The sequence below is a fragment of the Cryptococcus depauperatus genome, chromosome 4 (assembly GCF_001720195.1).
Source record: "Cryptococcus depauperatus CBS 7841 chromosome 4, complete sequence".
Taxonomy (NCBI): Eukaryota; Fungi; Basidiomycota; class Tremellomycetes; order Tremellales; family Cryptococcaceae; genus Cryptococcus; species Cryptococcus depauperatus.
In genome coordinates, this window is record NC_089471.1 from 329,679 (window position 1) to 346,565 (window position 16,887).

The window sequence follows — 16,887 nt, forward strand, 5'->3', positions numbered from 1 at the left end:
GAATACACACCCATTTGGGCAAATGTACATTCGATTTGCTTCCGTCGTGTATCACCCTTCAAGATAGTGATAGGAGAATTATGCGATGACGTAATCTAGATTTTAATAAAAGTTTGCAATTGCTTGGTAGCAGCCCAGTTTTTTTTATGTTTTATATCAAACTATTTTAATTTTGAATGTTGAAAGAGCATTTATGGCTCAGGTAGACTCATTGTAGCTTTTAGTGAGTCTAATATTTTGGCATATCAACCTATATTCTCCATTTAAATAGAATGATAAGGATTTACAGGCGAGCTGGCTGGTTTATCTTTTTGGAGAGGTAAGCCATCATTCCTCAATTGAATTCTTGCTGACGGCGGCCTCACTCTATATAGCTTTAAATTGTCTAGGTTATTTTATTGGAGCTCAGTTGATTTGCCCAGTCCAAGGGCTCATTGGCAAAAACTTAACCCGACAGTCATTAAAATCTTTGCCATGTCAAGATATATTAGACCTAAATTCTAGAATTAGGAATCTTCAACTCTTGTTTGACATCATGATGCATGAATGCCACTCATGGACACTTGTATCCTATGGCTTCTTACGCTGAGTACTTTGCCCACATTTTTCAGCTTTGTGAATGGCTAACCACGCTGTTTTGCATTTGCCATATGGGAAACAAGGTCTCATACCATCCATGCGACTTACACCAGTCTATACTATTGCAGGAAGTAAACGGGTTGTACAGCACCATACTGAATGATTCCGACGGAGGTTGGGTAGGTCTATAACTGTACTCTTTGAGTTTTTTTTTCAATTATGCTCCTTCTATCCCTCCTAGAGTCTATAATACACGCATACATCTTTTTATCAACATTACTATTGATAAAAGAAATACAACAAATACAATATCCTCTCTCTCTATTCATGTTTTCTTTTAGAAATGTGATGCTGCTTTTTTATTATTTTCAATCTCAAACTTGGCCGTCGGCTTTGACATACCCATTTGATTCTGAAATTTATTTAATCCTTCCTTTTTCACGTGACGCGGTCTGAACATAAGTACGTGCCAACGCCTGAAATATTAAAGAGAAGATAAATAGAATTTTTGCTCTTAACGTTGAACAAACCGAAATATCATGACCACAGATTTTGACGACGTGAACGTCCATTCTTTTGTAGTGATAGTTTCAAAGCTAACTTGAGTCACAGTCTCACAAACCAACCAGTCGTTATTGACAATGTGAGTCCGAGTGACGGTAGGCGGACAAGGTGCTAATTATTCACAAGGGTTCTGGCAACATCAAGGCGGGATTCGCTGGCGAGGAGCAACCGTCTTGTTTCATACCTTCCTTGTAAGCTTTGAGTGACATGAACATGGCATTGGGTTTATGGAACCTGGTAGCGTGGGTCGGCCAAAACACCCGCGCGTGATGGCAGGTGCCATTCAAGATGACCTCTTCATTGGGCGGCGCGCACAGGAACTAAGGGGGCTGCTCAAGATCAAGTATCCCATGGAGCATGGCATTGTGATGGATTGGGATGATATGGAACGGATATGGGGATGGGTGTATGGAGAAGGATTAAAAGTTCTGAGCGAAGAGGTATGTCGTGTGCTGAGCTAAAATGTTGCATTACTGAGATGGAAGAAAGCATCCGGTATTACTGACAGAGGCTCCATTAAACCCGAGACAAAATAGAGATGTAGCAGCGCAAATCTTTTTCGAGACTTTCAATATCCCAGCATTCTTTACTTCTGTCCAGGCGGTCCTCAGTTTGTAAATTCAAGTTTTTTAAAGCACAAGCCAAGCTAACAGGTGCATAGATACTCCTCAGGGCGGACAACAGGCATCGTACTAGACTCTGGTGACGGCGTCACTCATGCGGTACCCGTATTTGAAGGCTTTTCCATGCCACACGCTGTCCGTCGTATAGATCTTGCAGGACGAGACATCACCGATCATCTTCAACTTCTCCTCCGCAAAGCTGGACATAATCTCCACACATCAGCCGAGAAGGAAGTGATTCGAACAATAAAAGAGAAGACTTGTTATTTGGCGTTGAATCCTATAAAAGAGGAGAAGGACCAGGGAGGAGCATGGGAGGAATTCAGGCTGCCAGACGGCAAGGTCATACAATTAGGGACGGAGAGGTTTTTAGCACCAGAAATCTTGTTCAATCCTGAAATGGTGGGACAAGAGTATCCAGGTGTACATCAGGTGAGCGTCCTCATCATACGGTATTAATGCAGTAAACTGACCTATAACATAGGTGATTGTCGATTCAATAAATCGTACAGATCTTGATCTTCGTAAATCCCTCTTCAGCAATATTGTCCTCTCTGGTGGTTCAACTCTATGTACAGGTTGGTTTATTGGTTTTTTGACGTAATATGATTTTGAATCTTTTTCTAGGTTTTGGTGATAGATTACTCAATGAAGTGAAAAAACTTGCATTGAAAGATGTGAAGCTTAAAATATACGCACCGCCTGAAAGAAAGGTTCGTTATTCTCCAGCCATAATTGATGTGACACTTAAAGCTAGACATAGTATTCAACATGGATAGGCGGAAGCATTTTAGCCGGTCTTAGTACATTTAAAAAGATGTGGGTCTCAGCAGACGAATACAAAGAAGATCCAGATATTATCCACAAAAAAGCCTTCTAGATGCCGTGACGACTTCATATATGTGTCAATTACAGATGAAGATATCATGTACTTAACATTAATTTGACATCTTTACATTGTTATACATTTGCATCAACATATAGCCGTTTGACAAAGCACCAATTCTACCATTTGTTGCTAAGAAACTGCAGCCGTATTTACATCAAGTCGGCTCCTAGTCCTCTTTCTCCATCAACGCAAGAATATTCAGCTCTCATGGGCGTCACACTAACCCAGCCCTTGGCGAATGCCCAAGCGTCTGTGCCCTCTGGTACTAGTTCTTCTGCAGGACACAATAGAGGTTGTATATTTGGCGCAAAATGAAACTTGAGCTGCTTCCCTTCTTCTTTTTCGCCAGGCGTAGTGGGCGAAACGGGTGAAGCAGGATCGGGAGTAGGCAAAGCTGCCGGGCCAGCGGTTGATGTCCTTGACACCAAAGGCACAAGATTTCTTGGAGGTTTATTCAGTACTTCTTTAGATGATTGAGTAGCGATCCAAGCCGGGTTTTGAGAGGTTTGCGTTGGGTCGTTTCCGGAATCATATGTCGCCTTGGACCTAGGAGGAGGTATGTTAGGATCTTGTCTCTGTTCTTGACCTTGCTCTTGTTCTTGAACAATGCCTTCTTGCGCCTTTTCTGCCACAGTCGTCAAAGATGCCTTTAAGGCAGAAGTAAATGAATAGGAATTGCTTAGCTGGTTTGGCTTGGGAGTATTTGACCACCAGTTGAGAGACGGATCGCTAACAAGCGAAACGGCAAAATCTCATTAACCAGTCCAGCCGCGAGGGAATTGTCCAGATACTCAGGCATGAGAGCAAGAGTCAAGATGAAAAAACTCACAGTTTTGTAGTCTTAAATAGGCCGCCATAAGCATTTCTCCACATATTTGTAAGTACAACCTTCTTTTTATCTTCTTCGAGCATGGCTTCCACAAGAGGAATGTTGATGCTGTAAATTTGTACTAAGCCTTTACCGCCTGGAGAAGTATCTAATCCCCAGTCATTGAATAGTCTCTGACACACATCAACAGCAGTGTTTGTTGCCAGCTCAAGGGTCCGTGGCGTTACAGGTCTAGTGACAACTCCGTAAGAAACAGCGATACAAGGTATGTGGTCATCATGCAATGAAGGTCCAGAGGAGGACGCAGGGATGGGGGTAGATAAAGAAGCTGCCAAGGCGGCTCCAAGTGTCCCAGAAGACAGAGCAAACGCGGTAGATGAATTACGGCCATCTGTCGCTAATGTCAATTCCATTTGTTAACCAAAACGCTAGCAACATACGGTTAGGACCAGACACGACGAGGTCAATCTCTCCAGGATAAAGGTTGTGAAGCGCAATATTGGCACAACTTGCAGGAGTCTATTCGATATATTAGCATATTCATGAGATGAAAGTAGAGAGCATACACCGGAAAGGAGGATCCATTCCATAGTTTCACCTTCTTTCAACGGACGAGGGGAGACGCTTATGTCTCCTTTGAGCCCATCAGGTTCTGTAACGAAATATTGATTTCAGCGCTGCAAGCTGGATATTTAGCATGAACTGACCTAATGGGTAAAAGTAGCTCGTAGTGATTATATCACTAATAGCATAAGCTTTTCCTACCCTATGGCTCGCGGTTATCACATGCGTCTTTCCCTTCACACAATGAGGCCTAACCATGACTTTTGACAATCTGGAATTACTACTCGAACGTCCCAGCCGAGCTTCGACTGCAGAAGTTTGCAAAAGGAGAAAATGTTGGGTGATGATGCACAGGGTGGTCCATCATCATTCTAAATTGGTTGTTTTTGGTTTTTTTTGTCAATAAAGCCCCACCATCTTTGCTTCGCGGCAAAACACCTACAGTCAAGAGTACGACAGGTCGTTCTTTGTAGGTCTTGAGAGCAGGCATCTCGCTATGTAAGTAGGAAGTAGGGATGGGAAAGCTATACAAAAGTCGTAGTTATATATTCTCTGATACACTTTCGTCACTACCTACCGTTGTTTCTTGAAGAAGATAAAAGACAAGGGAGTTGGCTGTCTTATACGCATTGTCTGGACATGCAATTAGAAGGCCAACCAAAAAGTGGAGGCAGCGGCCATCGCCGAAGAATAGACTGCCACACTCGATCCAAAAAATAATACCGTCGCCACTGGCATCTCACACTCACCACTAAATCATTAATTGAACGCGAGACAACTTCTTTTTGTAATTGCAACTTTTTTTTAAACCAAAAAAAATGTCCTCGGCTCCTCCCGGATTTGGCGCGCCGCCGCCTATTATGGGAGTTCAGCCCAATGGCAGTGAGGTCACGGAAGGAAACTTCTTCGGTCAACTGAGTAAGGAGGAGATTGAGAAGAAGGCGAGAAAATGGAGGGCAAGTCAGAAGAAAAAGTTCAACACAAAGAGGAGACAGGGAGGTGGTGGCGGCATTGATTTTGGCAAGGCTGTAAGCGGTTGATTAATGTTTATTGAAGAGATGGATGTAGTTGACATTCATGCAAGGATCTTCCACCAGAACATCTTAGAAAGATCATCAAAGACCATGGAGACATGTCGAATCGCAAATTTAGAAACGACAAACGGGTGCATCTGGGAGCTTTAAAATATGTGCCACATGCAGTCATGAAGCTGTTGGAAAATATTCCTATGCCTTGGGAGGTAAGAGTCTTCTGGGCGTGCTACTCTAGTCAGCTCTTCTTACATGTTTATTCTAGCAAGTACGGGAGGTCCCAGTACTTTATCACATCTCCGGTGCCATCACTTTCGTCAACGAGATTCCTCGAGTTATCGAGCCAGTTTATCATGCCCAGTGGGCATCCATGTGGCTTGCCATGCGTCGAGAAAAGCGAGACCGTCGACACTTTAAACGTATGCGGTTCCCGCCTTTTGATGACGAAGAACCGCCTATGGATTATGGAGATAATGTGTTAGATGTTGAACCGTTGGAAGCCATTCAGCTGGAGCTGGATGAAGAAGATGATGAGGCAATTTTGGATTGGTTTTACGACCCTAAACCTCTTATCGACTCATCTCAGGTTAACGGATCTAGTTACAAGTACTTTCAACTCACTCTTCCGCAAATGGCCAACTTATATCGAATTGGCCGTCAACTCTTGAGTGATTACTCTGACAAAAACGCTTTTTACTTATTTGACAAGAAGAGCTTCTTCACTGCCAAGGCACTCAACATCGCTCTACCTGGAGGTCCGAAATTTGAACCACTGTTTCGAGATATGGATGCGTTCGACGAAGATTGGAATGAATTCAATGACATCAACAAGATTATCATTCGAAATGTCATCCGATCCGAGTACAAAGTCGCATTCCCTCATCTCTACAATTCTCTTCCTCGATCAGTCCACATTGGCCCCTATCATGAGCCCAAGAATGTCTACATCAAGACCGATGACCCTGATCTCCCAGCGTTCTATTTTGATCCTCTTATCAACCCCATCTCTCAGCGTGTTGTCCAAGAGGCCCACACATCACTTGTGACTCACGAGGATCGGGTTTTTGGATACGGTAACGAAGAAGATGACTTTGAGCCGCCGGAAGAGCTCAACCCTTTCTTGGAGAAACAAACATTAGAGAATGAGAACACGGCTGATGCCATTGCGTTGTACTGGGCCCCTTATCCTTACAATTTAAGAAGTGGGAGAATGAGGCGAGCGCAAGATATCCCAATGGTGAAGAATTTATATCTCGAACATTGTCCCGCAGACCAGCGTGTCAAGATTAGAGTATCATATCAGAAGCTTCTCAAGGTTTATGTGCTTAACGCTTTGCGCCACAAAGCCCCCAAGGCTATGGTCAAACGTAACTTATTCAAGAGTTTAAAAAACACCAAGTTTTTTCAAAGCACCACTCTTGACTGGGTTGAGGCAGGTCTCCAAGTCTGCCGTCAGGGTTACAACATGCTCAATCTCCTTATCCACCGAAAAAACCTCAACTATCTTCACCTCGACTACAATCTCAACTTGAAACCTATCAAGACCTTGACCACTAAGGAGCGAAAAAAGTCCCGATTTGGAAACGCTTTCCACTTGTGCCGTGAAATCCTTCGTCTGACAAAACTCATTGTTGATGCTCATGTACAATTCCGCCTCGGCAATGTTGACGCATTCCAGCTCGCCGATGGCTTACAATATATGTTTGCCCATGTCGGTCAACTAACTGGAATGTATCGATACAAGTACAAGCTCATGAAACAGATTCGTATGTGCAAAGATCTCAAACATCTTATCTACTCACGCTTCAACACTGGACCCGTTGGCAAGGGTCCTGGTGTAGGCTTCTGGGCACCAGGGTGGAGGGTTTGGCTTTTCTTTATGAGAGGTATTGTACCGCTACTTGAAAGATGGTTGGGCAATCTGTTGGCAAGACAATTTGAGGGAAGAAATTCTAAAGGTGTAGCGAAGACGGTCACCAAGCAAAGGGTGGAGTCTCATTTCGATCTAGAACTGCGTGCTGCTGTCATGCACGATATCTTGGAGTGAGTCGTGTATTACGGTCTATTTGATGCATGGTTGACGAAGATTAGTATGATGCCTGAAGGCGTCAAACAGAACAAAGCCAAGACTATTCTTCAACATTTATCGGAAGCTTGGCGATGTTGGAAAGCCAACATTCCTTGGAAAGTTCCTGGTATGCCAGCTCCAATTGAAAACATTATCCTCCGATACGTCAAGTCGAAAGCAGACTGGTGGACTTCTGTTGCTCATTACAACCGAGAACGAATCAGAAGAGGTGCCACTGTGGACAAGGCTGTTGTCAGGAAGAATCTGGGTAGGTTGACAAGATTATACTTGAAGGCCGAGCAGGAGCGACAGAATGGTTATCTCAAGGATGGACCTTATATCACTTCTGAAGAGGGCACGGCTGTTCTCATTTCTACAGCTCATTGGTTCGAGTCTCGCAAGTTTGCCCCCATTCCTTTTCCTCCACTCTCTTACAAACATGACACCAAGCTTCTCGTTCTTGCTTTAGAAAAACTCAAGGAAGCATACAGTGTGCACGGTAGATTGAATCAAAGTCAAAGAGAAGAGTTGGCGTTGGTTGAACAAGCATATGACAATCCTCATGAGTGTTTGTCAAGGATTAAGAGATTATTGTTGACACAGAGAGCTTTCAAGGAGGCTGGTATTGAGTTCTTTGATACCTACGACAAATTGATTCCTTGCTACGGTAGGTTTGTTTCATTATATTAGGTCAGAAACTTATACTGGGATTTATACAGACATTGAACCTATTGAAAAAATTTCAGATTCCTATCTTGATCAGTACCTTCATTATGAAGCAGATAAGAGACGTCTTTTCCCCAATTGGATCAAACCCTCTGATAACGAACCTCCGCCCCTTCTGGTCTACAAATGGTGCCAGGGAATCAACAACTTAACGGATATTTGGGATACTTCAGAAGGCGAATCTGTTGTGATGATGGAGACCGTTCTCTCTCGAGTCTATGAGAAGGTGGACTTTACGCTTTTAGTCCGACTCCTGAGATTAATCATGGACCACAATTTGGCTGATTACATCACTGCGAAGAACAACACGACATTGACCTTCAAGGATATGTCACACGTGAATGCGTATGGTATGATCAGAGGTCTTCAATTCTCTTCATTTGTTTTCCAGTATTATGGACTTGTCCTTGATCTGCTTATTCTTGGTCTAAAACGAGCTAGTGAGATAGCTGGCCCGGCTGAGGCACCAAACAACTTTTTGCAGTTCCGGACTCAAGAGGTTGAACGAAATCACCCCATTAGGTTCTATTCCCGTTATGTCGACCGCATCCACGTTCTGTTCCGTTTTACCGCTGATGAATCAAGAGACCTCATACAACGATACCTCAGTGTACAGCCCGATCCCAATAATGAGAATGTCATCGGTTACAACAACAAACGATGTTGGCCTAGGGACTGTAGGATGAGGCTAATCAAGCATGACGTCAACCTCGGACGAGCGGTGTTCTGGAATGTGAAAAATTCTTTACCAAGATCAATAACCACGATAGAATGGGAAGACAGTTTTGTGTCTGTTTATTCAAAAGACAATCCCCAGCTGTTATTCTCTATGTGTGGCTTTGAAGCTCGTATACTTCCTCGATGCCGAACTCAAAATGGCGAGCAGTACTCTCTCAAAGACGGTGTCTGGAATCTTACGCAAGAGTCAACGAAGGAGCGAACAGCTCAAGCATATCTACGAGTCTCTGATCAGGGTATTCAGGATTTCAACAACCGCATTCGACAGGTTCTCATGAGCTCTGGTAGTGCTACCTTTGCCAAAATCATCAACAAATGGAATACTGCACTGATTGGGTTGATGACATATTATAGAGAGGCTGTAGTTCACACTAACGAACTCCTCGACTCCCTTGTCAAAGCTGAAAACAAGGTGCAAACACGAGTCAAGATTGGTCTTAATTCCAAAATGCCTTCGCGTTTCCCTCCTTGTGTCTTCTACTCTCCCAAGGAACTCGGTGGTCTTGGTATGCTGTCTATGGGCTTCGTTCTTATACCCCAATCCGACTTGAGATGGTCCAAACAAACTGATAGTGGTGGCATCACTCACTTCAGATCTGGTATGACTCATGAAGAAGATCAACTGATTCCCAACTTGTATCGGTACTTGCAGCCGTGGGAAGCTGAATTTCTGGATTCTGCAAGAGTTTGGTCTGAATATGCGATGAAGAGGAAAGAGGCTACTGTGAGTTATGTCACGTGGAGAATGCAGTTCATGACTGACATGTACTAGGCCTCTAATCGAAGACTCACTCTTGAAGATCTTGAGGATAGTTGGGATCGAGGTATCCCTCGTATCAACACATTATTCCAAAAAGACAGACATACACTTGCTTACGATAAGGGATGGCGTGTTCGCCAGTTCTTTAGTCAATATTTCAGACTGTAAGAATTTTCACCAATGCCAGCGCATCTGCTCATGCTCTCGTTAGTCGTAATCAGCCATTCATTTGGACTAACCAAAGGCATGACGGTAAACTATGGCAACTCAACAATTATCGAGTCGATGTTATTTCTGCCTTAGGTGGTGTAGAGGGTATTCTAGAGCACTCTTTGTTCAAGGGAACTGCCTTCCCTACCTGGGAGGGTCTTTTCTGGGAGAAATCGTCGGGTTTCGAAGACAGTATGAAGAATAAACGCTTGACTAACGCTCAGCGTTCGGGTCTCTCTCAGATTCCTAATCGTCGTTTCACGATGTGGTGGTCTCCCACTATCAACCGTGCCAATGTCTATGTTGGTTTCCAAGTCCAACTTGACTTGACTGGCGTATTCATGCATGGTAAAATTCCAACCTTGAAGATTTCATTAATTCAGATCTTCCGAGCACACTTATGGCAAAGTGAGTTTCCTATGATGAGTTCTGTCTTATGTTTCTCACAAATGCACAGAGATCCACGAGTCTGTGGTCATGGATTTGTGTCAAGTTTTTGATCAGGAAATGGAAGCTCTGCAGATTGAGACGGTGCAGAAAGAGACCATTCATCCCCGAAAATCCTACAAAATGAACTCTTCAGCTTCCGATATCTTGCTCTTCTCCTCATACAAGTGGCAAATCTCTCGCCCATCCCTCCTTACTGATAACAGAGACACAATGGACGGTACCACTTCCAACAAGTTTTGGCTTGATGTTCAGCTTCGATGGGGTGATTTTGATTCTCACGATATTGAGCGTTACGCTCGTGCAAAGTACCTTGATTATTCTTCTGATAGTCAGTCTATTTACCCTTCACCGACTGGTAACCTTATTGCGATTGATCTCGCCTACAATCTCTATTCGGCCTATGGATGTTATTTCCCGGGTCTCAAACCCCTCTTACAACAGGCCATGGCGAAGGTTATGAAAGCGAATCCAGCTCTGTATGTTCTTCGTGAGCGTATTAGAAAGGGTCTCCAGCTCTATTCTTCCGAACCTACAGAACCGTATCTTAATTCATCTAATTATTCTGAGTTGTTTTCCAACCAAATCATCTGGTTTGTTGACGATACCAATGTCTATCGTGTTACAGTTCACAAAACCTTTGAAGGCAACTTAACTACTAAGCCTATTAATGGCGCTATCTTCATCTTCAATCCCCGAACAGGTCAGCTTTTCTTGAAAATCATTCACACCTCAGTTTGGGCCGGTCAGAAGCGTCTTGGTCAGTTGGCGAAGTGGAAGACCGCCGAAGAAGTCGCGGCTTTGATCCGATCGTTGCCAGTGGAAGAACAGCCCAAGCAAATTATCGTCACTCGAAAGGGTATGCTTGATCCCTTGGAGGTACACTTGCTTGATTTCCCCAATATTGTCATCAAGGGCTCTGAATTACAATTGCCCTTCCAGGCAACGTTAAAGATGGAAAAGTTTGGTGATTTGATTCTTGTGAGCCCATTCCTAATTCCTGTCGTTTAGAGAGTAAGCCTGACATCTCTTGTAGCGTGCGACTCAACCTCAGATGGTGTTGTTCAATTTGTACGACGATTGGCTGAAATCAATTTCAAGTTATACTGCCTTCTCTCGTTTGATCCTGATTCTGCGAGCATTACATGTCAACAACGAAAAATCTAAAATCATTTTGAGGCCAGACAAAAACACCATTACTGAATCTTACCGTAAGCATAATGTATTTTTTTTTGCAATTAAAATAGGGAATCTAACATGATCTTGAAGACATCTGGCCTACTCTCAGTGATGATGAATGGATGAAAGTCGAAGTCGCTTTGAAGGATCTCATTTTGTCCGATTTTGGTAAGAGGAATAGCGTCAATGTTGCTTCTCTTACAGCCAGCGAGATCCGAGACATCATTCTGGGTATGGAGATAGCTGCCCCCTCAGTGCAGCGACAGCAGATGGCCGAGATTGAAAAGAGCGCCGAAGCTGCTGCTCAAGTTACTGCTTTGCAGACCAAAACGACTAACATCCATGGGGATGAGATCGTTGTCACAACCACCACCCAATATGAGCAACAGACCTTTGCCAGCAAATCCGACTGGCGTGTACGAGCTATCAGCGCGACCAATTTGCCTCTCCGTGTCAATCATATCTTTGTTGGCAACGACGATGTTAAGGATGATGCGGGCAGCTTCACCTATGTTATTCCCAAGAACGTCCTGCGATCCTTCATTGTCAATGCCGATCTTCGTACTCAGGTTGTCGCTTACCTTTACGGCACATCTCCTCCGGACAATAAACAGGTCAAAGAGATCAAGGCGGTCGTTTGGATTCCCCAAAGAGGTACAAACAATGGTGTGGATCTTCCTCTCTCTCTGCCAAAGCACGACTTCCTTTTCAAAGATCTTGAACCCCTTGGTTGGATAAAGACCCAGTCGCAAGAACTGAACCACCTTTCTCCCCAGGATGTGACAACCCAAGCAAAGATCATGGCTAACCATTCCGAATGGGGACCGCAATCTATCTGTATCACATGCGCCTTTACCCCTGGCTCGGTCTCGCTCAATGCATGGGAGCTTACAGTGGCAGGTTTCGAATGGGGAAGGAAGAACGAGGATGTGACTGGTCAGAACCCTGGTTTCAACCCGTCCATGGCCAATAGAGTACAGCTACTGTTATCTGACAGAATTCTGGGTATGACACTTGTTCCCGAAGGTGGTGTATGGAATTATGGCGTCGGTTTGACTCAGAGTTGGTCTGAGAAACTTCCGTACTCGATTACGCTTGACAAACCCGAAGCATTCTGGGCTCCTTGTCACAGACCTGTAAGTTATAGCTATTATATATATGTAAAATATGTTTTGTTAACATTATGTTTACAGAATGCTTTCCTTAACTTTGCCGCGATGGAGGGTGACGACGCGGCAGACGTTGAAAATAGTTTGGAGTAGATGTTGGATGATGACGGGGTCAGGATAAAGAGAAACAACTCAAATCTTGTGGTTTCAAAATATAAATTGGTATGTTTGTATAACATTATGATTCATTCTAGGTTCGGTTTGATGCATGACTATTTTCTGCTACTCTACCGTTCTTGCCTATGACTTGATGTGCCTTGGCATCTCAAGTTCATGAGACTGATGCTGCTATATCACTGTAACGTACACAGATCGGGACATATCAAATCAGTTGGGTTATTCATTTTTGCGAACTGAACAGGCGTCGTAATCGCGGAAGTAAATTTTGGCTGTGTTCAATTCGGTCCGAATTGTATAGGGTTAAGGTGTTCATTATCACGAACTGAACTGTGTTCAACTCGCCCTTGGAAATGAATAACCCTAATCTTCAAAAATTCCCCTTTTGCCATTCTAATCAGCAATTTAAACTTATTATGTATCTGATACGAAAAAAAATCAGGACGACGGGCTAAAAAATGACTGGTTATCAATACAGTGGTGTAATCATTTCTTTGGAATTGTTCAAATTCGTTTCCCTTTCAACACAATTGACGTCTTCTCAATTTTTTGATGTTTGGGCGTTTGTTTGCAAACAACCTGTAGGTGCAATGCTTCAAATCGCTTACTCAAACATCAGCAGGCATCATTCATTATTATTTCATAGAGTGAAGCAAGATAACAACTCATATAAGAGGGGGATTGATTGCCTAAATGACCAAGAGTATACAAAATGTTAACAAGATTTACCAAGAATATGAAAAGAATAGAGATCGAATTGAGCATATATGGCACCCTTCAGACGATAGTAAACGTTGGTTCATTCTCGCTTGATAATGTTCTTCAGAAAATTTATTGGGCAATGACAAAAGGCTTCGACACCCCTAAAAGTTAATAGGATCAGAGACTACTAGGCAGTAAGAATGCAGCAAAGTGCTCACAAGATTCATAGTCTGATTCTTTCGTCCTATCCCCAGTAATATGCAATGCGCGCAGGAGGACTGTGATGTCAATTAGCATTAAACCAATGGCCAAACGTCACCATTGTGGCTCACAACGATAGGTCCCATTGGGGATGGAGGTGCCATTGGCATATACAGCTCGCGTCATCTCGTAAGTGGAATAATCTTCGCCTTGACTGTCTATATTATCGGTGCTCCTTGGCAAGTATTCATAATTTGATAAACTTCCAAGGATAGGAACCTTCTTGAAGGTATTCCCAGTGGCAAAACATCCGGGAGCGAGGTAGTTTGTCAACCGACACCAGAGGTCTTGAAGAAAAACAGTCCGTGTAGGAGTAAATGAGACATCTGTAACCTTGATCCGTCGAGGAGTGAGAGGATAATCCTGCAACTCATCTTCGTCGACAGATCGTTTATGACTAGTGTAGTCAGGAACAAAAGTAAGATTGGTGCTGGCGTCAATAAGATCGATCAATAAAGAAGGTGTACCGCCCACAAGCCTATATAGGATTGAAGGGTAACTACTGTTGGAGAAGGTATAAGTTGTCGTGCCTTCTTGAACATTGCCATTCACGTCAACAATAGCCGGTGTGTCAATACCCAAATAGAAGTCTGTGGGATCAAGAGCCGGCATGTCCCTCATCTTGGCTGCCACGCCCATATAAGGTACTCTGACTACAGCCGATCCACCCGTAATTTTGATGAAACCAGAGTATATCGGGAACGTTCTGGCGTCAAGATCGGAAGGAGGTGTAAATTGTATGGTGGCAATAAAGGTTTGTCCAGGCCAGAGCAGAAGCGATTGCTGCCAGAAATTAACAGATGCAGCATTGGCGACATGAGGTAGAGGCTGATCATTGGATTGATTTAGTCCCTGATTGACGAATCAGCGCATCCATCAATACATACAAAACTCACTGTTCGGAATGCCAGGGCAGTTCTGGCAGGCTCATGCTCAAAGTTATACCTGACCCAATTCCTGCTAGGATTTGTGATGGTCAAGACATGGACTCCATCAAAATGGGCCGTGTCGTTCAACAAAATCTCTGCAGGGCTAATCACCGCGCCAGCATTGATGGCATCGTTGATTTGCAATCTACCGGCTCCTTGAATAGCGACACTAGCAAGAGAGTTATCGGAAGCCGAAATAGGGAGTTGCTGCGAGGTTACTCCAAGAGCCGATTTAACATCTAAAGGAGAGAGATTATTACCCTTTACATTCAAGTAGAGCGCAGCAGCGCCGGCAGCAAAACCAGAGGACCAGGACGTGCCATCTACGATAGACCAGTTATTAAAAGAAGCAGGGACAACACTGATAATGTTGCTTCCAGGAGCAAGCAATGACGGAGCGAAGTAGAGGTCATTGGTAGGGCCAATTTGGGAAAAGTAAGAAGTAGTGTTGCCTGTCCAGATGTTGGGCATAGCGACAGGGTTCCAGGAGAAAGAGACTGTGGTATTGGTGGTAGAGTTGATCTGGCCAAGGAGGTAATTGCCATCATCTTGGCTGATAAGGCCAAAACCAATAAACGGAAAATTCTGGTAGATGGGCACAGATTTTCCATCATTGACTACAAAGATGGCCGTAGCGCCGGCGCGATATGCATTCTGAGCCTTTTGAGACAATGAACAGCTTCCTCGTCGCACGACGACAACGTAAGGAGACAAGTCAGGAATATCTTCTGGATACGTACATCCAAAAGTGTCAGAGTTGATAGTATAGAGCTGCAGAGTACTACTGTTGAAAGGTTGAAAGTTGTAGTAGGGAATAGGACTGTGATCGGTAGAAACGGTAGCAAGATGAGCGGGGTAGATGGAATTGTCGCTGGAGCCAGTGTTGATAACTCCTTTGCCTGCTGCAGGAGTCTGGGAGTAAAAAGCACCGACTTGCCCTCGATTGCCCGCAGAAACAGTGACAATTGTACCTTCGGCGACGATGCGAGAAGCATAAACGCTGAGGATACCCTCTGTCCATCCAGAGCTTTCACCAATTGAAAGGTTGATTATATCCATTTCTTCATTATAAGCCATTTCCATGGCGGCCAAAACAATGTCTTCGGTGGTCGCGCCATTACATCCAAAGGTTCTGTAAACGTACAAGCTCGCCTCAGGGGCAACGCCGGTAACGCCATACTGATTGTCATTAGCGCCAATAACGCCGGAAACAATGGTACCGTGAGTATAGCAATTATCGAAAGGATCGTTATCAGGCGTAGGATTATTTGACCCGTTATACTGGTCGCCAACAAAGTCATAACCGCCAGCAATCTTGCAACTGGGCCCAAAACAACCGCCAAGAGGCTCTCGAGTATAATCTACTCCACCATCAATGATGCCAATCTTGATTCCTTTTCCCTTGTTGCCAGAAGCGTGAACCTTGTCGGCCTGGATCTGAGAAAGGTTTGAGAACGGAGCCGCAGACGAAGTAGGTTTGGAAGTGGATGAAGAGGTGATGGTCTGCGTAGTGCAAGTCTGTTTGCCGCCACTGCCAGAGCAGGACGTGGTGGTGTTTGATAGTTGTGCCGTAGAAGAGTTTTGGGCGCCAGAACGAGTGGTGTTCAGAGATAATTTGATTGGCCACTGAGAGTCGTTACTCGAAAGGATCGGATCGGGAAGAGTGATAAGATGAACCGGTCGCAGGTCAATGATGCCTGTAATGTTGAGAAGGACGGACAGGTCCTAAAAATATGCCACGATCAGACACAGTCCATCAAAAGTTTGGTCAAAAGTCGAGTCAAGAACGACAAGATGGCCAGTAGTAGTACCTAAAAACCGCCACACTTGCACAAAAGTGGTCTCGACATGAGATGCCATTCAGCGAGACTTACTGCTTCCACTGAAAAAGAAAACGATGCACCGTAAAACAATTCACTGGCGTACTCTTGGTGTACAATGTACGACGCGAGAGACCGAGATTTAAGCTGGCTGTAAATATACTCGTGAGGAGTTGCAGCCCTTTTGATACCAGAAGAAGTAAGATGGGCACCGCTGTCAAATTCCACAATGTACCTCCCCGGCACTACTTTTCTGATAACGCAATTGTATCAGCAGCATTTATACACAAGACAGATACTAGCGTACCGTGTTGAGCTTTTGCCTACATCCGCCAAATTAAATGCGTTTACAGCAGATACAACAAATGTAAAAAAGAGAAAAGAATACGACGCGACCATCCTAAACCAAGGAAATGGTCCCAAGGACTCAAAGAGTGTATGGGTAAGGAATGTGGGTACTGTCCGAGAAGGTGGACGAGTAGCTGGTTATCGACGAGCCCGAGGAAAGAAGAGTAAAAACAAATGAAACTAAAAGAAAAAAGATATAAATAAAATGTTTAATATATCTATGGATAAGGATATTCTTCTACGACGCGTGAGCACGTGACTCAGGTAAATTATTGGACCTTTTTTTTTCTTTTCTGACGTGTCCGTTCGTGGCTGATTACAAACTTTATTTTTG

General features: G+C 44.0%; 4 protein-coding genes across 4 annotated transcripts; 2 read left to right on the forward strand and 2 right to left on the reverse strand.

Annotated features, from left to right (window-relative positions):
• Positions 1-738: 738 nt before the first annotated feature.
• L203_103398 (actin-2) lies at positions 739-2,646 on the forward strand (the record flags this gene model as incomplete). Its single annotated transcript, XM_066212800.1, has 9 exons — positions 739-758; positions 1,192-1,222; positions 1,270-1,334; positions 1,385-1,583; positions 1,633-1,757; positions 1,805-2,198; positions 2,251-2,344; positions 2,394-2,479; positions 2,530-2,646. The coding sequence occupies 9 exons, from the start codon at positions 739-741 to the stop codon at positions 2,644-2,646; spliced, it is 1,131 nt and encodes a 376-aa protein (XP_066068897.1).
• Positions 2,647-2,804: 158 nt separating this feature from the next.
• L203_103399 (5'/3'-nucleotidase SurE) lies at positions 2,805-4,538 on the reverse strand (the record flags this gene model as incomplete). Its single annotated transcript, XM_066212801.1, has 7 exons — positions 2,805-3,201; positions 3,485-3,875; positions 3,925-4,003; positions 4,051-4,136; positions 4,192-4,250; positions 4,304-4,419; positions 4,491-4,538. The coding sequence occupies 7 exons, from the start codon at positions 4,536-4,538 to the stop codon at positions 2,805-2,807; spliced, it is 1,176 nt and encodes a 391-aa protein (XP_066068898.1).
• A 328-nt stretch (positions 4,539-4,866) lies between these two features.
• Positions 4,867-12,469, forward strand: L203_103400 (pre-mRNA-processing-splicing factor 8; the record flags this gene model as incomplete). Its single annotated transcript, XM_066212802.1, has 11 exons — positions 4,867-5,076; positions 5,133-5,288; positions 5,345-7,122; positions 7,171-7,814; positions 7,867-9,335; positions 9,384-9,535; positions 9,583-9,989; positions 10,039-11,009; positions 11,065-11,239; positions 11,298-12,343; positions 12,401-12,469. 11 exons carry the CDS (start codon positions 4,867-4,869, stop codon positions 12,467-12,469), a joined length of 7,077 nt encoding a protein of 2,358 aa, XP_066068899.1.
• An 855-nt stretch (positions 12,470-13,324) lies between these two features.
• Positions 13,325-16,604, reverse strand: L203_103401 (uncharacterized protein; the record flags this gene model as incomplete). Its single annotated transcript, XM_066212803.1, has 6 exons — positions 13,325-13,356; positions 13,414-13,473; positions 13,528-14,308; positions 14,353-16,110; positions 16,260-16,458; positions 16,513-16,604. 6 exons carry the CDS (start codon positions 16,602-16,604, stop codon positions 13,325-13,327), a joined length of 2,922 nt encoding a protein of 973 aa, XP_066068900.1.
• Positions 16,605-16,887: the final 283 nt, after the last annotated feature.